The 25590-nt window shown below is 35.3% G+C and overlaps 1 protein-coding gene across 5 annotated transcripts in view; it reads left to right on the top strand.

The window, feature by feature from the left end:
* The window catches only part of ZRANB3 (zinc finger RANBP2-type containing 3), a 56342-nt gene that overhangs the window by 7800 nt on the left and 22952 nt on the right, over nucleotides 1-25590 (top strand). For 4 of the 5 annotated variants that reach the window (XM_026089017.1, XM_026089016.1, XM_026089019.1 and 1 more), the window contains exons 4-6: nucleotides 17003-17021; nucleotides 21285-21463; nucleotides 24103-24334. In XM_026089017.1, the coding sequence (XP_025944802.1) occupies nucleotides 17003-17021; nucleotides 21285-21463; nucleotides 24103-24334 (430 nt within the window). The remainder of the gene's footprint in view (nucleotides 1-17002; nucleotides 17022-21284; nucleotides 21464-24102; nucleotides 24335-25590) is intronic. The other variant, XM_026089021.1, reaches the window with a different exon arrangement.

The raw sequence follows: 25590 nt of genomic DNA, 5'->3' as shown, positions 1-25590 counted from the left end.
GTAGTCAGGATGTTCTGGAACTCACTGAGCTGCAACAGTAGAGCAGAAGAAACCTGGCAGTGTGCGTCTTAATAAGTGCTCAGTTAGCAAGTGCAACAACTGATAGAGCAGGTATTCAACAAGTAAGTACCTGATAAATCAGAAAAATAGCTTATGCAAAGAGCTGGAGATGTCTTGCTGAGTAAGAGCCTAACTTTCTGCATTGTAGGGTTTGGTACAAATGAAACAATTTTAGCTTAGGTGTAAGGAAGGAATTAATTTTTTTTTTTTCCTGATAACTTAATCATCTTGCTCCAAACAAGAGACTTGGGTTCTAAGGTGTTGTTTGCTAATGTTTGGAATTTTTTTGCAAGAGAAAATAAAATTTGCATGTCCTTCTCTAAAGGTGAAAAATTGTAAAGGAGATGCTTATCCTCAGGTCTTGCCATTATATGGAACTTTTGATCAAGTCAGGTTTTCTCTGAAATTTTTCATTTTAATTCTATTAACTTGGCCAAAAAAACTTCAGCAATTAGAATGTTGTTGTCTTGAGGGGACTAAGTAAGCCATACGTATTACACTGCCAGGCTGGATAGCAGAGTAGAAAGATGGGTCCAGCTATTAAGGCACAAGTCTGAGATTTAAAGAGCTTCAGGTTATATTGCAATTAACTTCCTTGCGGCCACTGGCCATGTTAGGTACTTCCCTGCCTCACAGTGGGACTGTGAGAATGAGTGCATTTTAATGTGTCACTTAAGACCTTGATAGAGTAGACAGCAAAGTCTGCACTAAAGACTTGAATTTGATGAATCCAAAGCCTTAAATTACCATGTCTCAGTTGATCTGATTCTAGTAATGGGAAGTGAGGTTTGCATAATGTGCAGTTGAGGTACATTGAGGTTGAGTTATATAATGAAATAACAAAAGAAATTTAAGTAAGTGTGTAGTAGCATAAGTGTGTAGAAGTGTAAGTGTGTAGAAAGCATAATCCTTTGCAGCCTATTATACAATATAGACATTGCTCTGGAAACTGCTTAACTGTAGAACTAGATAAATTTTAATCAGATGCTTCTTTTTCTGCTTTCTTTGAGAAATAACAATTGCCTGCAACAAATATCTAAAAAGCTTCTGAATACCTAGCTTCTGAATACCTAGACTAATGCCTGCCTTTCAAGGAGGGAATGGTATTTTCATTAGGATTTGGGGTTTTCTGTTTTTTTTGTTTTGTTTTGTTTTTGAAAGCCAGCTTTCATTAACAAAAGATTGAGTAATCACTAATGGTTCTACTGTGGCATGAGTGTGAAAGTATATTCACCATGACTGCAAGAGATCTGATTTGTTGGCATAGCAAGTTCTGTATTAGCTGGATCAAAGCAAGGAATCATATGCATGCTATCAGCCTCCATATAAAGTAAAATGTGTTAAGTCGAACTTTACTGAAGAGTGGGTTTTTTTGTTTTTGTTTTTTGTGTGTTTTTTTTTAATGTGTCCCTTGCTCAAGCAGATCTAATTTTCTTTCAGTCCCGAAACAGGAAACAGGAGCCTGTGCTGCTTGTAGCTGACTTTTATTATTGGTCTGTCAGCCCTTGGTTCACCCAAATCTCTCCCTTATGTGTGCTCCTTGATGAAAGTATTTGAAAAGTAGCCCCTAGATGATGATTTAAGTTTTCTTTCAGTGTTCCCACTGGTGCATTTTAGCAAGGTCTGGTACTTTTCCATAAAAGTGTCTTTTTGAGTTTTAAAAATATATAAACATAGGTCTTGAAGTAAGCAATATGTGGATTTGAGCTCTTCTTTCTCCTCTCCCTCAGTCTATGCACTCCCTGTGCAGTCATCACTTAATCCATACTTTGCCATAGTGGCAAGAAGCTGCTGTAGAAAAAGTGCTCTATTGTTGGCTAAATAGATCCAATAAATATTATTAAGTGCCCAGGATCAGAGAAGGACTTCATATTAGAACAAAACTTATTTCTTGATTGAAATATACACTCTGAGATGACTAATGGGGCTGGGATTAACCTATTAATACACACACACACACACCCTAGCCTTTTCAGTAAATGCTACAAAGGCATCATCTAAACTAACATACACTGCCTAACACTTTTCTAAAACTAAAAAGTAAATTCTGGAGCCAACAAGACATTGTAATTCCACATATACTAAAATACTTTCTAGTTTACATACGTGTCTTGAAGATATATAATAACTGTATGGCTGCTTATTCCTTCCTAGATTATTCTTCAAAAGTGCACTTGGGAATAGGTGCCTATGAATGCAGATATGTTTGATTTTTATTTATAACCTCAAATATTAATGTGCAGAAAAGATATGTGCACAAACATTTTGTCCATGAAAACTGTTTTATTTTTATGCTTGCTTTCAGGAAAACTGTAACTTGCTTTTAAATATAAATATATATATATATTTTTAGTATCTCTTGAACAAACTTGCCCCTTCCAAGACCATGAACTCTTAGATATGGGATTAGGAGGTCTTTAGGTTCTTCCACTTGTTATTATTAGCATGCATTGTGGGGGGTGGGCGAGAACAATTCTTTCTGTTCCACTTTGCAAGCTGTTTATTAGTCACAGTGTGTTGGGCAGACCTGGATAAATCCCCATTTCCTAAGAGCTCAAGAAAACCTAATGGCATGTGAGAGGCGTAAACTGAAAACCTTAAAGCAAAGATGTCATCTTGCTTGTTGGGCTTATGAGTTCTGAGTAACAAAGTGTACTTTTCAGGCCTATTTTATTCTTCCTTGTGAAATCTATGAAGTACGCAGGAAGAGGCTGACTTGAGAATAAAGGCCTAAACTATACTGAGAAGTCACCAGCCAATGGCCAGGTGTTAGGAGGAAAGGTGGCAGTTGGATATTTTGCCCAAACTTCTACCATATTTTCAAAGATGAGGAGATATATCAGCAAATGTCTTAATTGTATTGATAAGGACTGTACTCTGTCTTTTTTTCTGAAACCCACATCTCTCTTTAGATATTAATGATTTTTATTGTTGCTGTTGACTTGTGTTGATGTTCACTTGGAAACTCACAGTCTCTTAATAGCCTGCATTTTTGCTTTGTATCCTGTCTTGATAAAAAGCATGTGACTTCCTACTTCATATTGTAGCCAATTTGCACACCTGAATACGTACTAATGTTTGAAAGTTAGCTCCCTTGCTACTGGATGACATCTACAAATCATATCACTAACTGCTTTTTCAAGTTATAATAAAAACTGTCAGCCCGACATCATTATTTAGCCTTGCTTGTCTTGTCAGTGGTGTCAGGGAAAGATGACTTCAGACACATAGATATTATTTTTTTCTAGAAATGTTGGCAGAACAGTTTGTTTTAGCTATCTTGCTTGTGGATGAGAAAGAGGACTTGGAGATGTTTATCATTCATGAAATAAGTTTTTGCCATTATATTTGTATGCTAGAACAGTATTAATGAGATAATCTAATTCCCCGCTGTGTTTTTTTCTCATTTTCTTATGTAAGATTCAATGTGTACAAGTTCATTAATATTATAACTCCTATTTGTCTGGCAAAAATTTGAAATTTCTTTTGATATAAATTTAAATATTGAAACGCTTATCGGTATATTTGCCAGGGGTTCTATTGTCCTCCAGTGTTGATTCATAAATATTTTTTTCTTTTTTAATGGTATCTTTATAAGTTTTAGAAGCAATAAGTTAACTTTTTATTTAACATTTATGCATTCTGAAGCATGTCATTTTTGGTTTCACGTACATGCTGGCTTGGTTTATTAAGATTTGGCACAGTTATAAGGAGGTAAATGGCAACAGATGGCAATAAAATAATATGCAGAGCTGGTATCTGGCACTTAGAGCTATCAGTTGTAATGAAAAGGTATGTGTTTTGTTAACAGTTTTTCTTACTCTAGAAAACATGCCTGTATTATTTAATGTTGTTTTGGATAGTAGTCTACAGAACATCACTGATAGTAAATTCATTAAGGAAAGGAGTGTGTACCCTAGTATAATAGCAAGTCAGTTAGATACACTTCAAAATAGTGTATTTCTTTTCCACTGATTGCATCTATGATTTCTAGCAAGCTACACAGGGGAAGCCCGTAGTTAATTTTTCATTACTTAAAACAGATGTTTAGCTTAAAGAATTTGTCAATCTTTAGATAAATAGACATTTTCCCTCTCTTCAAAGTGAACCAGAAAAACAGAGGCTCAAATCAGAATTTCCTCAAACTTATAAATATGCCTAAAAGGTTCTAGCTCCAGTTTCTCATTGGAAAGATAGAGTGCAAATATACAATCCTCTGAGTTTTTAGTACTTGGATCATAGAAAAGATAGATCTAGGGCAGGAAGCAAGTAGCTGTGTTCAGAATTCCCAGCTGCACTGTACTGCTTTGTGGGGTCATGATTTTCTGATATAAATCATGCCTAAATTCTTGGGCCTGCACAAATTTCTTTAATCTCCTAAGATGGCAGTAGTTAAGGAATGAGAAGCATGTCTGCACAGAAATTGAGTCTGGATGTCTTTGCATCACAATGGACTGACATTTTTTTCGCCCTTGAAATCCAAAATTATTAAAAATCTGTATTCAGAATCTGGGTTTTTATACTTGCCTGCCTGAGCATAAAAGTACTATGGTCTGCATGTCCAGTGCATGGAGAGGAAAAAAAGGCTTCTTTTAATAGAACCGTTTAGACCTTGAGGGAGAGTTTATCTTTGTTAAGCTTTCTTTTTCTAGACTCTGAATGAGATAGCCTGAATGAGGTGGATTCCTCTGTATTGGCCATAGTGTGAAAGGTATCATTTCCATTTAGGTTGAGTATTTAAAGAGGATGTATTTTTAGTTTTTGCAGTTTGACATAATAAGAGAAGATATATTCAGTCTACATTTTTCATGCAGATTTTAGTTGCTGCTAGAACAGTAGGTTTTCTCATATATTCTTGTTTAACTATTTTCTCTTCCACTCTTTTTCATCCTTTTTACTGAGTTTGATTCTGTTTTTACGTTGTCTTCTAAATTTCTTTCTCCTTCTGTATAATGCCACTGTCCCCTTTGTCTATATGTAGTTTCTCTCTCCTTTTATCTGAAAGTTCATGGATTGCTGAAAGTCTATTTTGTGAATAAATATTAGACCACTTGCTTTTCTTTTTGTTTTCTAAAATCATCTCTTTTTCAGAATTAGCTATATGGTTTAAAATAACACTCCTCAAGAATATTTTACAGATTACTGTTAGATTGTCCCCCAGTAGTATTTCTCAATATTTCTCTTCAGGGAGATGTGACCTATTTGTTTTCTGTTAAATTTTGCTTTAAAATTATCCTCTCTGTTTTTATAAGTCCTCAAAACACTGCAGTGTTAATTTATTTCAGTCTCTTCATTTCATTTAAGAGAGTAGCATACAATCTTTTTTATAAAGTGGAAATATTAACCATTCACTTCTAAAGACAGAAAAATATAATAAAAGTATTTGACATGGGGAATTCACATATCTTACGCAACTACGGCTATATGATAAATATCTGTATATTCTGTTTAACCTAAGTATTTATGGAGAATACTTTTGAAAAGAACTTTCCTTCAAGTTTTATTCACTATGGGCTTTTCTGAGCAACGTGCAGGAAATCTGAGCGAGCCTTCTGACTATTTGCTTGTAACAGTCACTATGTGACTATCCATCGATCATATATGCTACAGGCAAGTATGTAGAATTGGTGTAATTACCAAATAAAATACCAAATAAAAATATTTTTTACTGACTCAAAATGCTGTAGTGTAACTTTTACTGTGAGATCAGAGCTGATCTGAATTTCTCTTATTAAACTTCTGACCAATTTGATTTTAAATGGAGAGTTCAGAATTTAACATATGAAAAAGGACTTCCAAAATAGATGAGATGAAGTTACTCATCTGCCTCTTTTGGAAGATCTACTTACTCTCTCTACTTCTGTAACACTGACTTTTTGATAGAGCTCAAATTAATTGAATTTGCATGTTAGAAAATGCATCCCTTAGTTGTAGATCTTCAGAACGAAAAGAGAATTGGGAATAAAAATAATCCTAAAATTTCTATGATTTCTGTCTCTACTCTCAGTAGCTTGTGATTAGATAGTCTGAGAGAAGTAGTTTGATGTGACGCTCTGAGCACGAGCAATAAGAGAAACCAAAGGACTGTGCCTTTATAAATGAAACAAGGAGCCCCATGTTTTAGATAAGTGCGAACTTTATACGAGTTTGGGAACCTATGACTAAGTCTCTGGATAGAGTAAGAACAATCTTTTATTACAGCGTATTCAGCCACTCATTTTATATACATGGAAGGATTTTACTTTCTTGACTGAGCTGTCAAATTGCCCGTGTAAATCTGTGCCTCGTTATGGACATACAGTGCTCTGGTATCCTCCTTTTTAGTAATGATGTCCATAAGTCTTTAATCCCTACAGTATAATAGATGAGCAGTTGTTTTCAGTCTTGGAAAACAAAGCTGAAAAATAATCCTTGCGGAAAAAGAATGGAGTGGCTATTTAATAAATATGTAGAGAATCAAAAAGATCATTTCATAAATTTCGTCAATTAAATAGTATACTCTGGGAGTAATGTGTTTTAAAGAGAGGTTTTGTGTGTGTGTGTGTGTGTGTGTGTGTGTGTGGTTTCTTTAAGACTTCAGTTTGTGATGTTTGATGGTACATTTCACATCTGAGAAGTGCCAAAGGAGAGAGAGAGATGATTAAATGAAGATGCTCGCTTGCAGAATGACGTTCAGATGCAGGAAGAATGAATAAGAGATTGAGCCAAATTCTGCAGTGTTTTCACGGTCAGGGAAAACTTGTTTGGAGGTGATGCTGGAGGGACTGGGAAGCAGCTCTGAGGGAACAAGAAGAAATGCATCGTCAGTAAAATGAATGTGGAATATCATTCAAGATAGGATATCTGCATGAGGATAAAGTAAGGATATAAGGAGAACAAAAAAGAGCAACAGTAGTAATCTGAGAAATTAGTTTGACTTAAATGTAGACTTTTAGCAACAGAAATATAGAAGAAAATGCAGACTTTAGAAATGTAGGGCATGATTTGATAGAATTAAGAGCAGCCAAGTCAGATAAGGATTGAAAGTGTAGGCAGTTCAGGTAATAGATTGTCAACAGTGATAAAGAAAGGGGAAATGAGTTTAGTGTTAGCTGTGTGCAGTGAAAGTTGGCAGCCAGAGAATCCGTGGTGATAAATCAGTATGTCTAACTCGAGTGTCAGGAAGAGGGCAGAATGAAAGTGGACAGGTGGTTGGTTTTAAGTATGTGAAGCCACCTGCTTAAATATGAGGAAATGTAAGGTCTAAAACAAATATACTAGTTTGCTTAAGGTAAGTTGGAAGGAAAAGAAGAACATGAGCACAAAGAGAAAATTGCCCAAAAGGCAGATGGGTAAACAATTTAAATCCACATACTTTATGATGCCTTTCTACTGAACAGAAGGGGTTACAAGTTACAGTAGAAAAGATGAAGTCAAGTGGAAAAGATCAGCAGAACTGCTTAGTTCAGAGGTAAATGTCAGAAAAGAAGTGGGATGTTCTGTCAAAAGTTGAGTGGATGGTTGGTTTGAAAGTATTTGAAAAGTATGGAAAAGGAACCAGGTGTGGGAGAAAACTAAATGCTGGGACTGAGAGCCTTGGGTACTGGAGGGGAAAGATACCTGAATCTGGGGACTATTGAAAATGGAGAAACTATTAAAGATGAAGAGAGCTATTAAATAGAGAGACTATTTACTTTTCTAGATAATTCTTTCCTCTGTTTTCTGATTCAGCTAACTTTAAAGGAGGAAGACCTGAAGAGGTTAGTTCTCCAGCTCTTACAGTGGAGATCATTGCAGGAATGGCTCACTTGGGAAAGCAGCGTTTACTAGGAAATTATAAGTAACTAATTTTTACTGAAGGTCATTAGACTACATATTAATGAAGAGCTACTGTTGATCACAGGCATTTCAGTCACGCTTGTTGGTATCTGGGTTGAAGTTATAGCCTCGCTGGTCAGTACTTGAAATTAGTTGATGTTACTCCAACTACTCCAGTTGACTAATGTCAGTTTTTATTGCATAGAGTCAGTTGGTGAACTGTTTCATCTCTGAAGCCAAGGACTGAATGGGTAAAGAGTATATACTATCACTGTTAGGTGCTATCTTGCCTAGAATTTTTATCAGTTAACACAGTCCAATTAATATAGTCTAAAAACCTATCATAGTCTCTGAGCTTAACCTTCAACTTAACCATTTTGATAAGTGTTGGTCCACACGTATTTGTCCTTGCTGAAATATTAGAGTATGTTGGCTAATGTGCTCTCATACTTTTAAATTCTTAATAAACAATGGGGCGTTTTAGATGTTTTCTTCAGTTACAGGTTGAGGAGTGTTGGAGAAGAGCATAAGACTTAGCATAACCATTCTCCTCTGTGCTCCTTTAGACAGTAACACTGCAGATGCGGCAGTTTAGTGCATCTTACATACATTAGCTTTAGGATTTTTTTTTTTTTTGGTTTGAATACCTAGTGTAATTCAACAGGAAGGGTATCATCTAGCTTAAATCTTTTGGGGCTCTATTTTTGGAGAAGCAACCTTGATTATTTTTGCAAGGAAGTCATCTCTCTTTGTTCTAGTTTTAGGACTGTGTGCTGTGATTACTGACACACAAATGTAATGGTTGCTTGCGCAGTTTTATATAAAAATGTACTAAGTTCAGATTCCTTAAATAACCCATGGTTAAGATGTTAGTGCTAAAGTGTTGGCTTGTGAGTAGGAGGAAAATTATATGTTGTAGTGTTATATAAAACTGACTCACATGAGTAGGTGAGAATCCCAAGAATATCAGGACACCCACACTAGTGAAAGGAAGATGCGTGCTTCCTCTGTACAACATGTTCCAAAGACTGCATTAGCAAAAGCAACATTAATTTGTTTGAGTAGTACCAAAATTTTTCAATGTTTTAAGAAATCAAGTGCTACTGCTTTGACAATCTTTCTGAAAAGTACACGGAAAAGTTACCTGCAGCTCTTACCATTTTTTCTGGATAAATAACTGTTGTTATCAGAAAATCAGAAATCAGAAAGTTAATTTATCTGTAGAAGCAAGCAGTAATTGTATTGGATTGCTATATCCCATGAAGTTTTTATGATGTATAAGGAGACAAACTGTTTAACTGAGACAGAATCTTTATTGTTGTAAAATATTTCTGTAGTTATAAGAAAAATATCTAGTACTGACTGCAAAACTTAATAGAATTCTTCCTATATAGGCTGTAAATTTATGCCAGTGTGTTGTTAATCTGTATTCTTGCAAGAATAAAGTTCAAAAACCGGTTCTTTGTGCTTGCAAAGACACCTGGCTCAAGTAATCATAATAAATGTAACTATCTCTAATTGCATTGTTTGCACAGTAATACTGCTAAAATTTCAAAAGGAGGTGACCTAAGTGTAAGCCGGACACACAGAAATGAAATGATTTTCATTTAAACATTTTTTTCTTTCCCTGAAACTCATTTTATGAGACTGTTCTAGCATTAACCTCTTTCTGATGCAGATTATTTTCATGTGTCTTTATATCACATAACCACACAAGCCTAGCCTCAGTGCCTAGCCTAGGAGCCTAGCCTCCCTTCTGTTTCTCCAGTTAATTCATCTGCATAATTTTTTAAAATACCTGTTTCTCCTTCCTCTCTACAAAGTTGATTCCAATATTCTTGGCATCTACAGGTCCAGGAGCTCATTCAGTGCTCCGAGGCTTGAAAAATTACCCTTTCTGCTCTTCTAGACTTAGAACTTTTCTGACCAGAGCTGTCCTAGGTTATGGTTTTCTTCCTTAGTTCTTTTGCCTACTTGGTTGTTCTTAAGTTCTGGTTTCTTTCCAGGCTATGCTGTAGTAAGAATCTGCAAGTGTATCTTTACTTGGTACTTGACACCCTTACAAGGGTGTTCTGATGTTGTATGCTAACTCTTGAATATCTGGCTCTGAGGTTCTGCTTCATCCAGATTTGCGTGGTCCCTTAAACTGTGAAGTTCTTCGTATTTAGAAGAAAGCGTTAAACACACAGTGGTGGATTTTGTGTGTAACCTCAGTTGCTTTTATTGGCTCTCTTTTCTGTGAGGAGAGGTAAACAGTAAGATTTTGGACCTATGTGCACCTGAGGTGAACCAACAAAGTAGACCTCTTGCTCTTTCTTCTCTGTATGCATGTTCACTTACCACGGTACTTTCTCAGACAAATATTCCTGTTTAATTCTTTGTGTTTGCATTTCAATGGAAAACTTATTTCAAGCTTTAACATAAAACTACGTCTTGAATAATACATAATACATCTTGAAATGAGATGGTTTCTGAATCCAAGTGGAGATCAGACTGCATTGTTTCCTTCTATTTATGAAAGGTATTGCTGTATCTGAAGCCTGTTGCTAACCCTACAATTGCAAAAGGATTATGAATACCAGGAAAACTGTAGCAGCATATGCAATGCATCCCACTGAGCTTCTGATACTTTCTGCTAGGAAAAAATAGCTGATTTCCTTGATAAATGGACATAGATTCAAATGCTAGTCACAGAATTCCCTATGAAGAAGGGAAACCTCTAGAAATGAAATGGGAAAGAAGCTGAAAGAATTTGTCATTGACTGTGATGCTCTTTGTATGGTTGAACTCTGCTGCTGAGGGTAAGTGTAACTGAGACATCTAAAATGATTCTTCCTGCTTTTCTGAAACTTTTGACCATGTGGGCTGAGCTTATAACAGGATATGAAACTGAGTATCATAGCTCTGATTTGTATTCTTGGATAGAACTGTTATTAAGGTGTCATATGAACAGATGGGATATGCATGATGAAGCTCAAATTGAGTAACTACCAGTTGAGAGGAAATGACTAATTGAACAGATTCAGAGAACAAGAAGTCTGTCTTCTTGCAGTCAAAATATGTGAAACAAAAATACATATTTGTCCCTTCAAGTATATCTGAAGATCTGTTTCTCCTCCTTTGACAGCATGGAACCTTTATGCTCATGTTGGCAGCTTGTCTGACTGCAATAATATAGAACATACTGAAGTTTGCTTTAAATAGAGGTTGCATATTTTTAAAGATTATATAAAGCAAAATGTAAAGTCTTGCTTTTTAACAGCTTAATGTAACTATTGGCTATCTTATGAGTTCTGTGTGTTCTGAGCTGTAATGATAGGGAAGGTATTGCTGTGATTATAAACTGGAGACATTTGATGATTTCCCTCTCAGTGATACAGTATGTGACTATACCCTATTTTTCATTGCCCTCGAGTCTAGTGGACAAATCTTGGACTTGTAATATTTTGTAACTACATTAAGCAGACACATTTAAGACTCTTACTCTAAAATTATGAAAATTATAGAGGATAAATGCTCTAAAATGCTTGCAGTCATTAAAAAAATCCTCAGTTTCCACTTATGTTAGTTTTATTAACTGCTACCTGTATCATAAACTCATCTTGTGTATCATGTCAAAACTTTGATCAAGGTAAATAGCAATAAAATGTTAATTAATTTGGATAAATCAGCAATTTTCAAACTGCATCATGTTGGGAATTTGAATAGGAACAGTGATCCGTGCTGCTAATTGTATGCTAACAGAGGACCTAACAGATTCAGAGACTTTTCTGAGCAGTTAACTGGGGCTTTAAAAGCAGTTCTGTGCACTTGATTCATATCAGTCTGTGATGTGTCTAGTCCAAAGTTTAACTGGCAAAAAACAATTGATGGGTTGCAAGTATAGGCGGAAAATCCAAACTACTTATGACAAAGCTATTTCAGCACTGTGTGGGAGAAGAGGATTAATAATTAACTAAATAGCAAAATGTCACTGAAAAGCCATAAACATTTGCAGCATAATTCAAAATGAAACGTCAAAGTGAAAATTATTATATTTTTGCATATATATTATCTTCTGATAATACTAACAAAAGCAAAAATCTTGTGATTCAGAAGCAGTGCAGGCTAGTTACGTTCAGGTAAAGAAGGGGAAATTTTGCCCCCAGTCTGCACTGTCTCCAGTTCCATGTTTGGTGAGCTGTTTCTCACTTCCTCCAAGTAGTTTTGCCACTGCTGCCTTTGATTTTTCCTTCAGATTATCTTGGAATGGATGGGTGAGAACCATACTCAAGGATTTATTTTCAAATTATAGTACTTTTAAAGACAATCAGACTTCCTAGGATGGAAGTTTTATGTAGAAGTACCATATTTTTATAACTCTGTAAGCATGAAATACATTGTCAATTTGGGAACATAGATTTGGAGAAGATCTCCTGTGTCCTAAAGTTTCTGCTGCCACAAGCACCCACGTTGTAGAATGCCCTGCAAAACTTGGGTTCCACCTTGTAATGAATTAGGTTCTTGCCCCATGATTCTGTGTGGATACTGTTCCAGAGCTTATTAGTATAACTAAGAACATCCTTCCAATTGCTAGCCTAAATGTATTAATAGGACAAGCCACTTATGTACCAACATTGTCTGTTAGCTTGATAGTACTTTCTGTCCCTGGAATTTACCTGTTTTGTGGATTTATAGAACAGATAAAAGAGGAATAATCATTCCATTTCAGTTTTTATTTTCAAAGATAAAGCAAGCCTATCTCTCCTGGTATTTTCTCCTGTGGCAGGTCTGTAGCCCCTTAATCTTTCTTGAGATACGCTGTGGACAGTTGTTCTCTTTCAGGAGGGTGTGAATAGATCCATACACAACACAATCTGAATTAACTAGTGAATCATCTGTAAAATGTGTGGATAGCAGCTTTATATCTTTGGTTATGCTAGAGTTTAGAACATTGATGAGAATTCTACCGGCTGCAGTCCTTCATCATGTAACTATGTTTTAAGCACATGGATGTTATCATGGAATCTCTGTTTATTTGTTCTGGTACTGTAGAGCTGCTGAAGGAAGAGAAAACTGTGTTAATCACTTCATCATGAATATGTTTCAGGAGTGGTTATGTTACGGATGAACGATGGCAATTATTTTGTGCTTCCATTTGTTTGCCAGCAACAAAATGAGGAGTTTCTATAAACATTTAAAAGCCAGCAAATTTGTCCTTGCTACTTCATTTTGGACTTTTTAACTGAAAGTTAATAGGCATAAAACCAGAAGATGCTCTACAGCAGCATTCTATGTGCATAGTGTGAGAATGAGTGAAAAAAGTAAATCACAACATCTGCTTATTGTTCTGCAGATACTGATGTTGTTAAAGTGGCTACAGTTCACTCTAATGCAGAAAATGCTTTTTTTTATAGAGACACATCTGTTCCTGTGGTTAAAGTATTTTTAAAGCTTTTTATTTTAATTGCTGTTCAGGTTGTAATTGTTAAAGCAATTTGTAAATCACTCTGAATTTCTTCGTTTTAGCTTATTATTCTAAAAGAAGAACAAAGATTCGTTCATGTTCACCGAAGAACAATACAATAGAATCTTATGTATTCTCACTTTGATTTCTCGAAATATGTGGCTCTTGTTAACGTAGATTTATTGAAAGTATATAGAAAATGCCTATGTCTAAAGTGGCATTATTAACATTTCATTATTTATGCAATTACAGTAAAATATAGCTTGGTATGCTGAGAATTGCTATATTTGTGAGCACAAATTGGCAAGGAGCACTTGTATTCCTGTTCTCTTTACCACATTTCCTTATTACCAGATGCTACTCAGATAGAGTGTACTTCTGGTTTTTGCTATATTTGTCCCTTTGCTCTGATATCCTTTAGGTTTAAATATACTATATTGTTGAAGAATGTCTTCAGTTTATTCTTGAGATGCCTCTGCTCTGTAGCTGGTTGCTATGGTCATACTCGTTTTCTGCTTTTGTGTGGAGGGTTTTAAAAAACCAGCAGCATTGGATTGTTAAACATTCCAATTGATTTCAGGCTTCAAACTGTCTTTTCAAAAATGTGATTAATGTACTGCCTCCAAAAGATTCTGCAAAAAGGAAGTCTTATTCTGTAAAATTCAGTTCAAACAATTAACAATGGGTATCAATTGGAAAAAAAAAACACTCTTTGAAGTGAGCAAAAACTAACATTATTTTAAAATTGGAATTGCATATTAGTTGTCTGCAAATAAATGTCTTTGCTCAGCTGCAGATTACAGACATCATGGCTCCACAGTCATGAGTTGCCACGAAAAATAAGTCTCTTCCTGTCTGCCTTTCCTTTGTAAATCTGTACAGGTTTGGGAGTTTTTTGTTTTGTTCTATTTTCTTTCTTTGTTTTCATTCATACATCTCTACCACGTGTGAGATGAAAACATCTAAAAAACCCAGCAAATATGCCCAATTAAAATGCAGGAGACAGATGGATGGACATTCCAAAACTATTACAAGTAGATAGTTTGTTAAATATGAAAAAAACCTTAAGTTATATAAAATATATTTTGAATTACTTTTTATGTTAGATGCTTGAAAGAAAGATTATGATGTTGAAATCTACACTGGCAGAATGAACGGGCCGGCGAGCAACAGTATACCCTATTTCTGCCAATATCAAACATCCTGCAAGTCATGTCTGAAAAGTGCCAGTCTATATTTTCTGCTGAGATTGCTATTTTGACCACTGAAATTTCCATTCTGGCCACTGGGCAAGATGAATATTATTGGGCATTATGTCAGATATAAGTCGATGGTGCTGCTACAGTCATTGATCATTAGTGAAAGAAAAGAAAACACCTCTGGTGGTTTTGTGTAGGTACACTAACTTCAGAGTACCTGACACTAAAAAAGCTGTTCGGTATCACTTAAAAGCTTTTTGGTATCAAAATACAGAAATGTTATGTCGTCTTGGTGTGTTAAATTTTATTATAGATTCACAGATCTGGAAGATCTTTTGCATTATTTCAGGGAAAGAACATCTGCATTTGGGTTACAGGGCGCAGTGGGTGCGTATGTAGTTATGTGACGGTGGGGGTAGGGGAAGCTTGTTTCCTTGGGAAGACTGGCAACAGACCATAAGAAGAAATCTTCCAGAACAATACAGCAAGATTAGCTTGTGCCCATTACTGAAAGCTACTGGGGAAAAGAAGTTTAAAGCATAAGCCAGAAGGGTACTTGAGCTTGGGGGGAAAATAAGCAGAGGAATGGTGGCCCATGAAGCTTATTCCCTTCCAGAGCTTGAAATATCACAGAATTTCTGAGATGTGCTGCTTTTCTGTCAGTAAACATTTATAAAGCCTTGGACCAAAGAGATGCACTGCATAGAGCTGACGCTCGATTACTGCTATCATTTAGTTCAAGCAATGGCAGTCAGGGCTGTGTTTCTGAATGGTTTGACTAAGCCCGTGTCCTTTGTGTGGCACTGTGATACCAAATGGTGGGAGTTATTTTCCCTGTTTGCTTTTCTGGAAAACTTGAGAAAGTGTACGGTGCTTGAAAAACTTTCGAGTTTACTTAAGAGCTGGAGGATTCATTTAATTGCTGCTTAACTGAAGCCCAGGGAGGTATGACTATTGAACTCCGACAGTTCTTACGAAGGTGCAGGAATTCATACTTGGTACCTGCCCCAGACCTTGCCTTGGAACTCCCATCACTGAGTCTCGTCAGAAAATACTTGGCAAATCTGTAGTTCCATGCTGTCTGCAGTGGCTACAGGAGAAAAGGGAACTTTAAGTCGTTGTCTGCTGCATGACTTAAAGGGAATAGATCGTGTCTGCTGCATGACTTAAAGGGAATAGATCGTGTCTGCTCTTATGTTCACAGTCTTTGCTTGGATTCCAGTGTCTTCCTCTGTATTTGTTTGTGTACAATCAAACAAACAAGCATATATATATATATTTTTATCTGCTTATTATAAGAGGTAGAACAAACTCTTGTAACTCTTTAGATAGTGCTGTTGAATTGGATAGCTTTTCTGGGTGTTTTTCTTGGTGTGTTTTTGTTTTGTTTTGCTGCTGCTTGGAAAAGTTTGTAAAATAGCTGAGGTAACAAGGAAGTCCAGTGCACCTATTTGGAAAGATGCAGCCATGATCGATCTTTTGAAAATTGTCTGCAGCCATAACTATTTTTCTTTTTAAGTTAAACTTATTTCTGCAGAATTTATGAGGGTGAGTCCCTTGCTTGCCAATGTGATATTCCAAGTGGTATTTTTAATCTAAGCAAATGAATAGCATATGAAGGACATGGACCCAATGAAATCATGTTAACACTATAAAGGCACCATGCGTTAAATGACATAGCTAAATGTCAGTCGAGTTCTTTCCCGTTGTTCTTCATCCAGTCTCAAAGATTTGATGAGGAAGTCTGTGTGGGCTAGAAGCATTTAAGTTCCCTAGACCCTGTTTGAGCTAGAATGTACATAGGAAGGCATAACTTAAAATATCTGTAAGGAATTTATATCAGAGGTAGCATCTGATGTTTAGAAAATGTAAATATACTGAACAGGATTTACTAGCTTTGACTGTGGGCTTGGAGTCGTTATTGTCTTTATGTGAAGTAGTATTAGCTAAATGACTCTGAAATGGAAAAAAATCAAGTTCATTTTCTAATACACTAGCTGGTACAATTTATATGGTGTGTCCATTTTATTTCAAAACAAATGAGAAAGGTGTGGAAAGCAGCTGTTTAAATATCATTCTGACATATAAATCATCCTTAACCATGAACTAGCAAAAATAGCACTCAGCCGTTTCTGAAAGACAATAAAATTGAAGATGCACTTTTTCCATTGAAATTTTCTCTCAAGATTATATTTGATATGGCACTAGACTGAAGTAGCAATTCAATTTTACAGTGTAAGTTCTTCATTAATACTAACAAGTTGAGTATGTTTTTAGAATAATTACCATACTTATTTTTACATTCATAATCAAAATTACATTTTTTTAGTTGATTTCAAAGATATTGTAGATGAAATTAAATCTACTTTTTTCCCCTATCATTAATGCAGTAAATCCATAATTTAAATCTTTAGTAAACTATTTATAAGTATTGGTTTATCTATTGTATTTACTAATAATTTCTGCTGACTTTTTTTTCCCCTTTTTGTTTCTTATTTAGGTGTATGATTGCTGATGAGGTAAGTAATGTTCCTATTCTTTTAACACTATTCTTGTTATTTTAACACACATTATTCAGATGTGACTTTTGTTTGAGCAATGTGGGCTGAAAGGTCAGCAATGAAAGACGCATAATTCCTGTGAGACTCACTAGATGTTCTGAATGCATCTAAATGGAAAAAAATGAAACCTGACATAAGCTTAAAACAGCCTATGAGGAAAACTTCATAGGTGACTTTTAATTGTGTTTAGGTAGGTTAAATCTCCTATACTGTGAAGTCTTAAAAATATTAACTCAGTTGATTTTTAGCACTTTTATAACTGTATAGGTAGATATTTTTAATGGATTAAGAAATATTCATGGACCAAGGAGATGGATTCTGAACAAGTATGTCTTCCGAAGATGAATTTTCTTAAGTGTACTAACCAAGTATTAACAGTGAAATTCATGTCTTTCATAGGTTTGAAAAGTAATAATTCATTTCGTGTTAGGGAAATTTTAGTTAATCATTTCTTCCCACAGCTTTTTGTAATAAAGTATAATTTTCTTCAGGTATCATCAGTACAAAACCTTACTGAAAAAGTGGCAATGTTTGGGGGTTGAGGTAGTCTCCCATTTCTAATTTGAGCAAGTTTCTTCAAACACTGGAGGGAGGGAGAGAGAGAGAGGGAGGGAGGGGAAGAGGAAGAGGGACAGAGAGGAGGAGAGAGAGAGATTATTGAGAATAAAGCATTTCCTCAGTATAAAAATCTCATAACAACTGGAGATAAACTATCCCTGCATAGAATATGAAATTTCTGGAAACCGGAGAAAACAAAAGCTTTCAGGGGAGGTGAGAAGGGAAGCTTGGGAAAATTTGAAATATCCGCAATAGCTCTTTGTTCATTAAAACAAAGTTTTTAATTTCCTTCCTTGGGAAAGAAAATATGCTATGTATAATTAATTAGCAATAAAAAGTTCTGCAAGTTATATTTATTCCGAAATAAATAATGTTTATTTAAATCATAATGGCAATAGGCCTGGCAGCAGAGGAAGGATTGTGTAGTAGCATGTATTTTGCCTGTTGATGTATCTCTAAAATAAGAACAAAATTTTGATAAAAGAAAACATCAATATTGTGAACTTGTATACAAAAAGAAGAGTTACATATGAAAACTGGAGATTATTACAAATACTGTACATACACCTGTATTATGCAGCATGCTTGAAATAAAGCTACTCTATTTTTAAAGACTGAAGTGCAACTTAGAACTTTTTGTAAATCTGAAGTTCTAAAAATATATTACTTTTCTTTCCTGCGGCAGGCAAGACACCACCTTTTTATTTTTCCCCCAAACTCTCCGTTTTTCCACTTTAGCCACTTCCAGGACTGAGAAGGAGGTGTTTAAATCAAAAAAACAAACCCACAAAATGTTCTTCCCCCCACCCTTTTTTTCCCCCCCCCTAATTTCTCACATGTCTTATGATCCAGACTGGTGATTGGCTTTACAGGATCTAGGTTATGGGTGCACTGCTGCCAAAAGACCTGCCTTTTGTCTCTTAGTCATTTCCACTCAGTTGCTTGAATCATCACCAGCGCACCAAGTGGCTGGGCAGTCCAGCAAGTCAGGGGAATGCTCTGGCAACAAACTAAAAATGAATGGAGTTTTGGTGGTCTGGTGGTGGTGGACTTGATTTGGTGGGGTGGTGGTGGTTGTTGTTGTTATTTTACTTTCTTGGATTTGTTTTCAGCTGGCTTAAGCACTATTGGTGACACAAAGGGAGGGTTGCAGGAAGGAGAGTGGAACTAGGCTTTTCAAGAGCAGCAAGTACTCACTTGTCTTGACAAGGAAATCTCTTCCTTAGCAAAGTGTTTCAACCGTCTCCTGATTTTTCGCTTCCAAATTATGACCATTTAAATAACCAGTATCCTCCTATGTATTATCTTTTTTATTGTCTTCCTCACTGCAGCAGCCTATTCAGATTGTACGCCATTTATTGCATCAAAAATTAAGCCTATACTTCAAGTGTCAGCTGATCTGTGATTTGTCTTAACATTGTTTATGGCATTCCACCATGGTTTAGTGCTTACTGAGAGTTTGTTTATGTTTTTTGCTGTGCCCATTCAATATTTTATTTGGCAAATATTATTAATTTTGTATGTTGCACCATTGAGAGCTGTAGAAAATAGGCATCAAGAAAATTTTAATGAAAACTTTACAGTATTTTTTCTCTGAAGAGTTAGTATCATAGTAGTTCTCTGATTATTTTTCTTTCTAGTAATAGTAGGGATACTTATTATGTTTTCTCTTGTACTTGGGAAATCTCCTGGTGATATCCTTACATCAATCCTTTTAAACTTCATACTGGGGATATAAGAAAGTTGTTCTTTTATGTCTGTACTGCGAGTAGTTAGATAGCAGCAATTAAACTGAGAACATTCACTGGACTCTGTGGAAAACCTAAACGGAATATCTTGAGACCAGTCTCTGTTTTAGTGCCTAACAGGAACCCAGAGGTATTTCTTGCAATGTGAGCAAATAAAGAAAATAGCTGTATTCTCTTGGAAAATGTTGACTTTTTTTTTAAATTTAGGATCTTAGATTCATATATTCTATCTGTGTATGTTACTCACTGGATGGGAGAGTTTCTACCTTGACAGTATGAAGCTTAGTGGTAATAATTGCTTGTTAAATGCGTCCATGTATTGTATCTTTACCCTTCACCTTGTCTATAAATCTAAATTCCCCACTAACAGGACTTCCTTTTCTGTGCTACAAAATGAAGAGAAACGATTAGCCACTACTCATGAAAGCAATAGTTTTGTGCTGTTGACCTGCTGGGTTAAAGCAGAGATCTTCATATAGATCTTCCCTCAGTTGCCTGTGCAACTTTGGACAGTGTCATTATTTTCATGTTAAGAAGACACCTCATATTTTTCTAATTTATGGTCAAATACATAATGGGATAATGACACTGGATCATGATTGCCCTTTGTTGCTTAAAGGGGTCTACTAATTTGAAAAAAAAAAAAACTTTGCTTATTGGGCAGTTGCATAAAAACCCAGGTATTTCTAAACTCTTTCTATAATGGGTAAAAAGGGGGCTACTTGAGAAAAGAAAGCTGTAGGTAAATTTTAGTCCTGATCTTTCCCATCGCATCTTTTTGCTCAGTTTTGAACCTCTTCTACGTGGTGCTCACAGGGAATAGGTGTCAGTGCTAGGCCTGTATATCCTTGGAGGGTTTGCGCTGTATTTGCTGTGTTCCTGCTCACAGTGAGCGGAGCTAGCATACCTCCTGCATTGGCTTCCTTCAGGGCGGGGAGGGGAGTTCCACTGCACATCAGTTTGGAGTTTTAATTGTGCTTTTTTCTTTTTCATTCCCCCCCCCCCCCAAAACTGGTGCAGCACTTATTTACTTTTTCTATTATTGTCAGCAGACTTCCCTAAAAAATTGTTACTGTACTGTTACAAAAAGCTCAGTGTAACTGCAGTGCTGAGATTTGCAGGTTTTTTCCTTTTTCCTAAATTATTTACTGAACTTACTGATTTTTGTATAGAGAATATATAATATGGTATAGAGAGAGGCATATTATATCCCTGGCAGCTCTTAAAGGAAGAGTTTCTTAATCTTAAAGTACTTTTTTTTTTTTTTTTTGGTAGTTTATAGATAAATCTTTGGACTACTGTGTTCTCCTAAAATACTACTTGACTTTATAACTTTTTTTTGAAACTTACTTATAACTTCTTTTTTTAACTGATGTCTTTTATCTGCCTACATATATACCACTTTTTCTATGTGATATTACACAAAAAAAATGTGAAGAAAATATATGTGAAAAAATACATGTGAAAAAAATACAACTTGGATATTACTTAGTAAAAAGGACCTAGAAGCAAAACCAACCTCAACAAAGAGTTATCTTTGCTTCAAACAGTCTTTTTAAAAGGCTTTTGGCAGCTTAAGGAGTTGAAGTGGTCATCTGTAGTCTATCCCACCAAAGCCATGAACCAAAATCTTTTGAAATGAATGGAAATGCTTCTATTAGCTTTAATGAGCTGAACAGAAGTATTCCTCAAGTGCAATATGTGTTAATAGATTTGAACAGAAACATCTTTCATAAAAGATCTGTGGTAACAAATTGATGATCCAATAGATACTATGTAACTAGCTCTTTGGTTTGGTTTGGTTTCCTTTATCTGGTGTTGTCTTGGCAAAATATTTTTGGCCTTTCTGAATGGAGTACACTTTCTGAGCACAGACTTCAGTTTTTAAATTTTTGGTTTTTTTTTCTTTTCCCAGATGGGATTAGGTAAAACAATTCAAGCAATTGCCATTTCCTATTACTATAAAAAGGAATGGCCTCTCTTAATTGTAGTGCCTTCATCTCTGAGATATCCTTGGGTTGATGAGATGGAGAAGTGGATACCAGAACTCTCTCCAGATGATATTATCATCATTCAGAACAAAACTGATACTGGGTGAGTAAAGTTCTTTATTCTTCTGTAGAAAGACTTGTTTCATTCAGTGAACTGATTGCAATATATATGTGATGAACATAGAGTATAGCTTATGGCTAAAATGGGAAATTAGGATTCAGGAGATCTGGATCCCAGGGACCTAATGAAAGATTTTTCATTTATGTGCTTTATCTTTGAAATGAGTGAGAGTTGGGCTTATGGTAGGTTTTTTTAATCTCCTTTGAAATTGAGGGGTCCAATTTTTGCAAAATAGCAAGTGCTTGTCTACTGAAAATTAGATTCCTTCAAGGTATCTCTAAATTGAACACATACAGTTACTCGTCAACTTTGATGAATTAGCCTGTGTTCGTTAGTTTCTGTAAAACATTTTGAACCTGGTTTTTGGAGGACTTCTGAAGCACACTATAAAATAAGGAAGTAATTACTGTTAAAATTGTATTTACTGCACTGAAAAACTTTGTAAGCTAGAATAACTACTCTCTAAATGCTTGAAAAGGTCATCATGACCTGTTTTTTCCATCTTTAGACTTAATAGCATAAATTCGTCAAGAAGTGACTAAAAGTGCTGTGTGTTATTAACATAATTCTCCTGTTAAATACTGAATTACAGAGATATTTTTAGTCTGTTTTGTTATATATGACTTGGCTGGTTTAATAATGATGTCCAGATACAGTTCTAAAACATCTCTTCTGGATAATGAAGATTGAACTTCGTGGTATCTGGGGAGCATCAGAAAATCACTTGACTACCAAGACATGCAGATGAGAGGGTAGCTTTGAAACTTCCTTGTGGTAACCAGATAAATCCAACTGAGAATACTTTAAAAAAGAAGAAAAAAAAAGAACTTAAATAATCAGGGAACTAAAATAAAGATCCAATGAGCCTTTTTAGCTATTCACTAAAAATCCACATGAAAACTTTATGCTTACAATGCTGAACACAGAAGGGTGCTGAACACATTAAAAATATGGAATAAAGGGCATGACTGTTGGCAAAAGTAATTAGGAAACAGAATTCTGTTCATCTTTTAAGATTTTTTTAAATGAGTAGACCTTAACTGTCATCACTTACTTGTATTCACAATAAGAAGAGAGGAAAACACATTTTTCTGTTTGTTTAACTCCCAGGAGGTTTCCTAGCTATGAGTGAAGTAGCTGTCGAACTAATATTTTAACATAGAAAAAGTGTTTTTATGCATCTGCAAGAAGATATACAACTACCAAATCTGTTTAGCACTTCGTTAAATTGTGCCTCCATATGTTCAGCCTTTCATTTCTCTCAGTTCAATAATTTGCTTTTCTTAAACTTCAATAATGAAATTTAATGCTTGAATGTTGTTTTTAACCTATTTAAATTAATTAAGAAGTTAAAACATACTTGGTCATCGGTCTAGGTTGTCATAACTTCTAATTGCATTTGAAATTGGGTATTTTTTGAATAAGTAAACTGGTTCAGCTGAAAATAAGTAGTTTTATTTTAAAAGTACTGTTTTTTTTTTTCTCCACTCTCCACAGAGGAATAGAGGGAATTTTTTCACTGGTTGCTGCATTTATCTACACAACACTACCCAGAGTCTGTAATGCACTGGTCATAGTGCCGGTGCTCTAACCAGTACCTTTCCTCCCATATCCACAGGCGTAAATGTACACATGCACATACTTTCTTCCTCTGAAATTGTAAAGAAAACTTCAGCTTAGTGTACTTCTAGTCTGTTACTACCAGGGAACAAATAAAAATCATGCCAGTAGAGCACTGGTGTCTGACAGATGAGTAGACCAGCTATGACTCTCATTCCGGTAATTTGTGTTCGTCTAACAACTTGAAAGAGTTCCTGTGCTGCTCAGAGGCTCCTGAAGGGCCACAGTGCTCTCTAGTGATTTCAAAATAAGTTGGTGCCTTGGGCCTAAATATATCCTTGAGTTTATTGTAGGAAGTTCTTTTCCACCTAAATACCCATTTTTTTTGTCTTGTGCCTCATGATTCCCTGCATTTTTTGTTTTCTTTGTATACTGTTTGGGCAAAAAGGCTAGATAAACAACTTGTGTACTGAGTTTTTTCAGATGATGAGGGTCAGCCTAGACTATCTTCACAATACTCAACGTCCCAAAGACAGGCCAGTTAGTTGTTTCAGGCTACTATTAAGGTGACTACTTGGCATATACAGCAAAAGTAGCTTTGCATAGGTAGCTTGAATAGAAACGTTACTTCAAGTTTTTCAGCGCTGTTTACAAATTGTGCTCATAGTGATTTGATACAAGTGTGTAACTTTTTGTCCAGAAGGTGGTTTTGTCCCATCTGATATTCCTGGAAAAGCACAAATTGAACCAAGGCAACCAAATAAAATCTTAGAACTTGTTTATAAATGCAAGGTGTATCTTCTGAGAATGCTTGAGAAATATTCATGATTTATAGAAGTGTCAGTTGCTAGAAAGTTTAAAATACCAAAATCCTGTATTATTATTAGTGGGCCTGACAGCAGATTTGGATTAACCATTACAAAATATGCCTTCATACCTTCTTAATAAAAATTGGGTTTTGTATAATTTCTTTACTATATTAATTTTCCTATCTCTTCCTTTTGTTTCTCATCCTAGTGTAAAAAAATCACTAACAGAACATCTTTATTTTCTCTTTTAAGGAGAATATCAACCAGCAAAGTGACAATTCTGGGATACGGCCTGTTAACTACTGATGCACAGACTTTAGTAGACACTTTGTACAGGCAAAACTTTAAGGTAGTTGTGATTGATGAATCACACTATATGAAATCCAGAAATGCAACCCGCAGCAAGATTTTGTTGCCAATTGTGCAGAAAGCTGTTAGAGCTATTCTTCTTACTGGAACTCCTGCTCTAGGAAGACCTGAAGAGGTATTAGAAATATTATGCTGTTCTTAGGGCTGGTATAAGTAATGAATGAACAATTTTATAATTTCTTTGAATAGGTACAGTTGCATGCATTAGGGCATAAAACAGTGCACTACTTACATTATGAAGCACATGTAGGAGAAAGTAATGCAGTGTCTTTTGGTTTGAGTTGATTATACTGATGTTTTACAAACTTGTGTCAAGCTTAAGCACAGATCACATGAGGCTGTTTGTTACAGGTAATATTAACTTCTAATAAGAGACTGGATTGTTGGGTGAAATAATTTGCAGCTCAGGCTATTTTCTATTTGCTCCTACTGGGTAGGAGAGTTCTTGATATACAAGAACTTGTATTAAATCTTCTGCTTCCTGATCTGATTTAGAAAGTTCTTTGTTTACCTCTGGTCTTTTTAGTATTCCTCATGTTCACTAGTACTGCACAAATGGAAAATATATATCCTGTGCTTGTTGTGATCCAGAAAGATTTTTCTTTCTTCAACTTATTGAATTGGGGAAGACCAGATAGGAGAGTGTGATCTTATACTGAATCCAACTAATTGGCTTTTTTTTTTTTTTTTAATCAAGTATAGGAAAAAAATTGAACGTAAGAGTTAATTTGTGTGTAAGGAACTTATAAGGATTCTATAAATAATACTTTGCACTTTAGAGTTTCTTGATGTATAAGTATGACTTATGCCAAGACCCTGTAACAATTTAATTTGTTTAGAGAGGTTAATACAACTTGAAAAGATAGCCACAATATGAAAAAGGACTTGATGTATTATGAGTATTTGGTTAAAACTTTTCAATGAGTATTTTTATCTGTGGGTGTGGGTAGTTATGAAACTTCCTGCACATGTATCAAAGACATTGCAACCACCCCTGGGAGGAGAACTGAACTTAGCAAGTGTTATATTTTATACAGTGCGTTGATATCAAGATCAGTAAGCAACATCACTTAAGACTTTCAAAGAAATTACATATAAGCTGTTCTTGATCATGATACTGTGGTCAAAATTCTCAAGACTTTGATAATGGGAGAGTTTGAGAGATTTTTGTAGTGATACAAAAGTTCTGCTGTGGTTTATAGGGAAGAGTATAAAAATCATTACTTTAATCAGTTTTATAACATAAGTAGAATCTCTCTATGAAGTCTTCAAATGGAATGTGCATAGAAAATGCAAAGCATTATTCGTTTATGTTTATATTCATTTATAGCAAATAATTACAGGCAGATTTCTTGTTTGGCTTAGATTTCT

Source organism: Apteryx rowi, unplaced genomic scaffold (genome assembly GCF_003343035.1).
Source record: "Apteryx rowi isolate R43461 unplaced genomic scaffold, aptRow1 scaffold_8, whole genome shotgun sequence".
Taxonomy (NCBI): Eukaryota; Metazoa; Chordata; class Aves; order Apterygiformes; family Apterygidae; genus Apteryx; species Apteryx rowi.
This window is presented reverse-complemented; position numbering and strand designations above follow the sequence as displayed.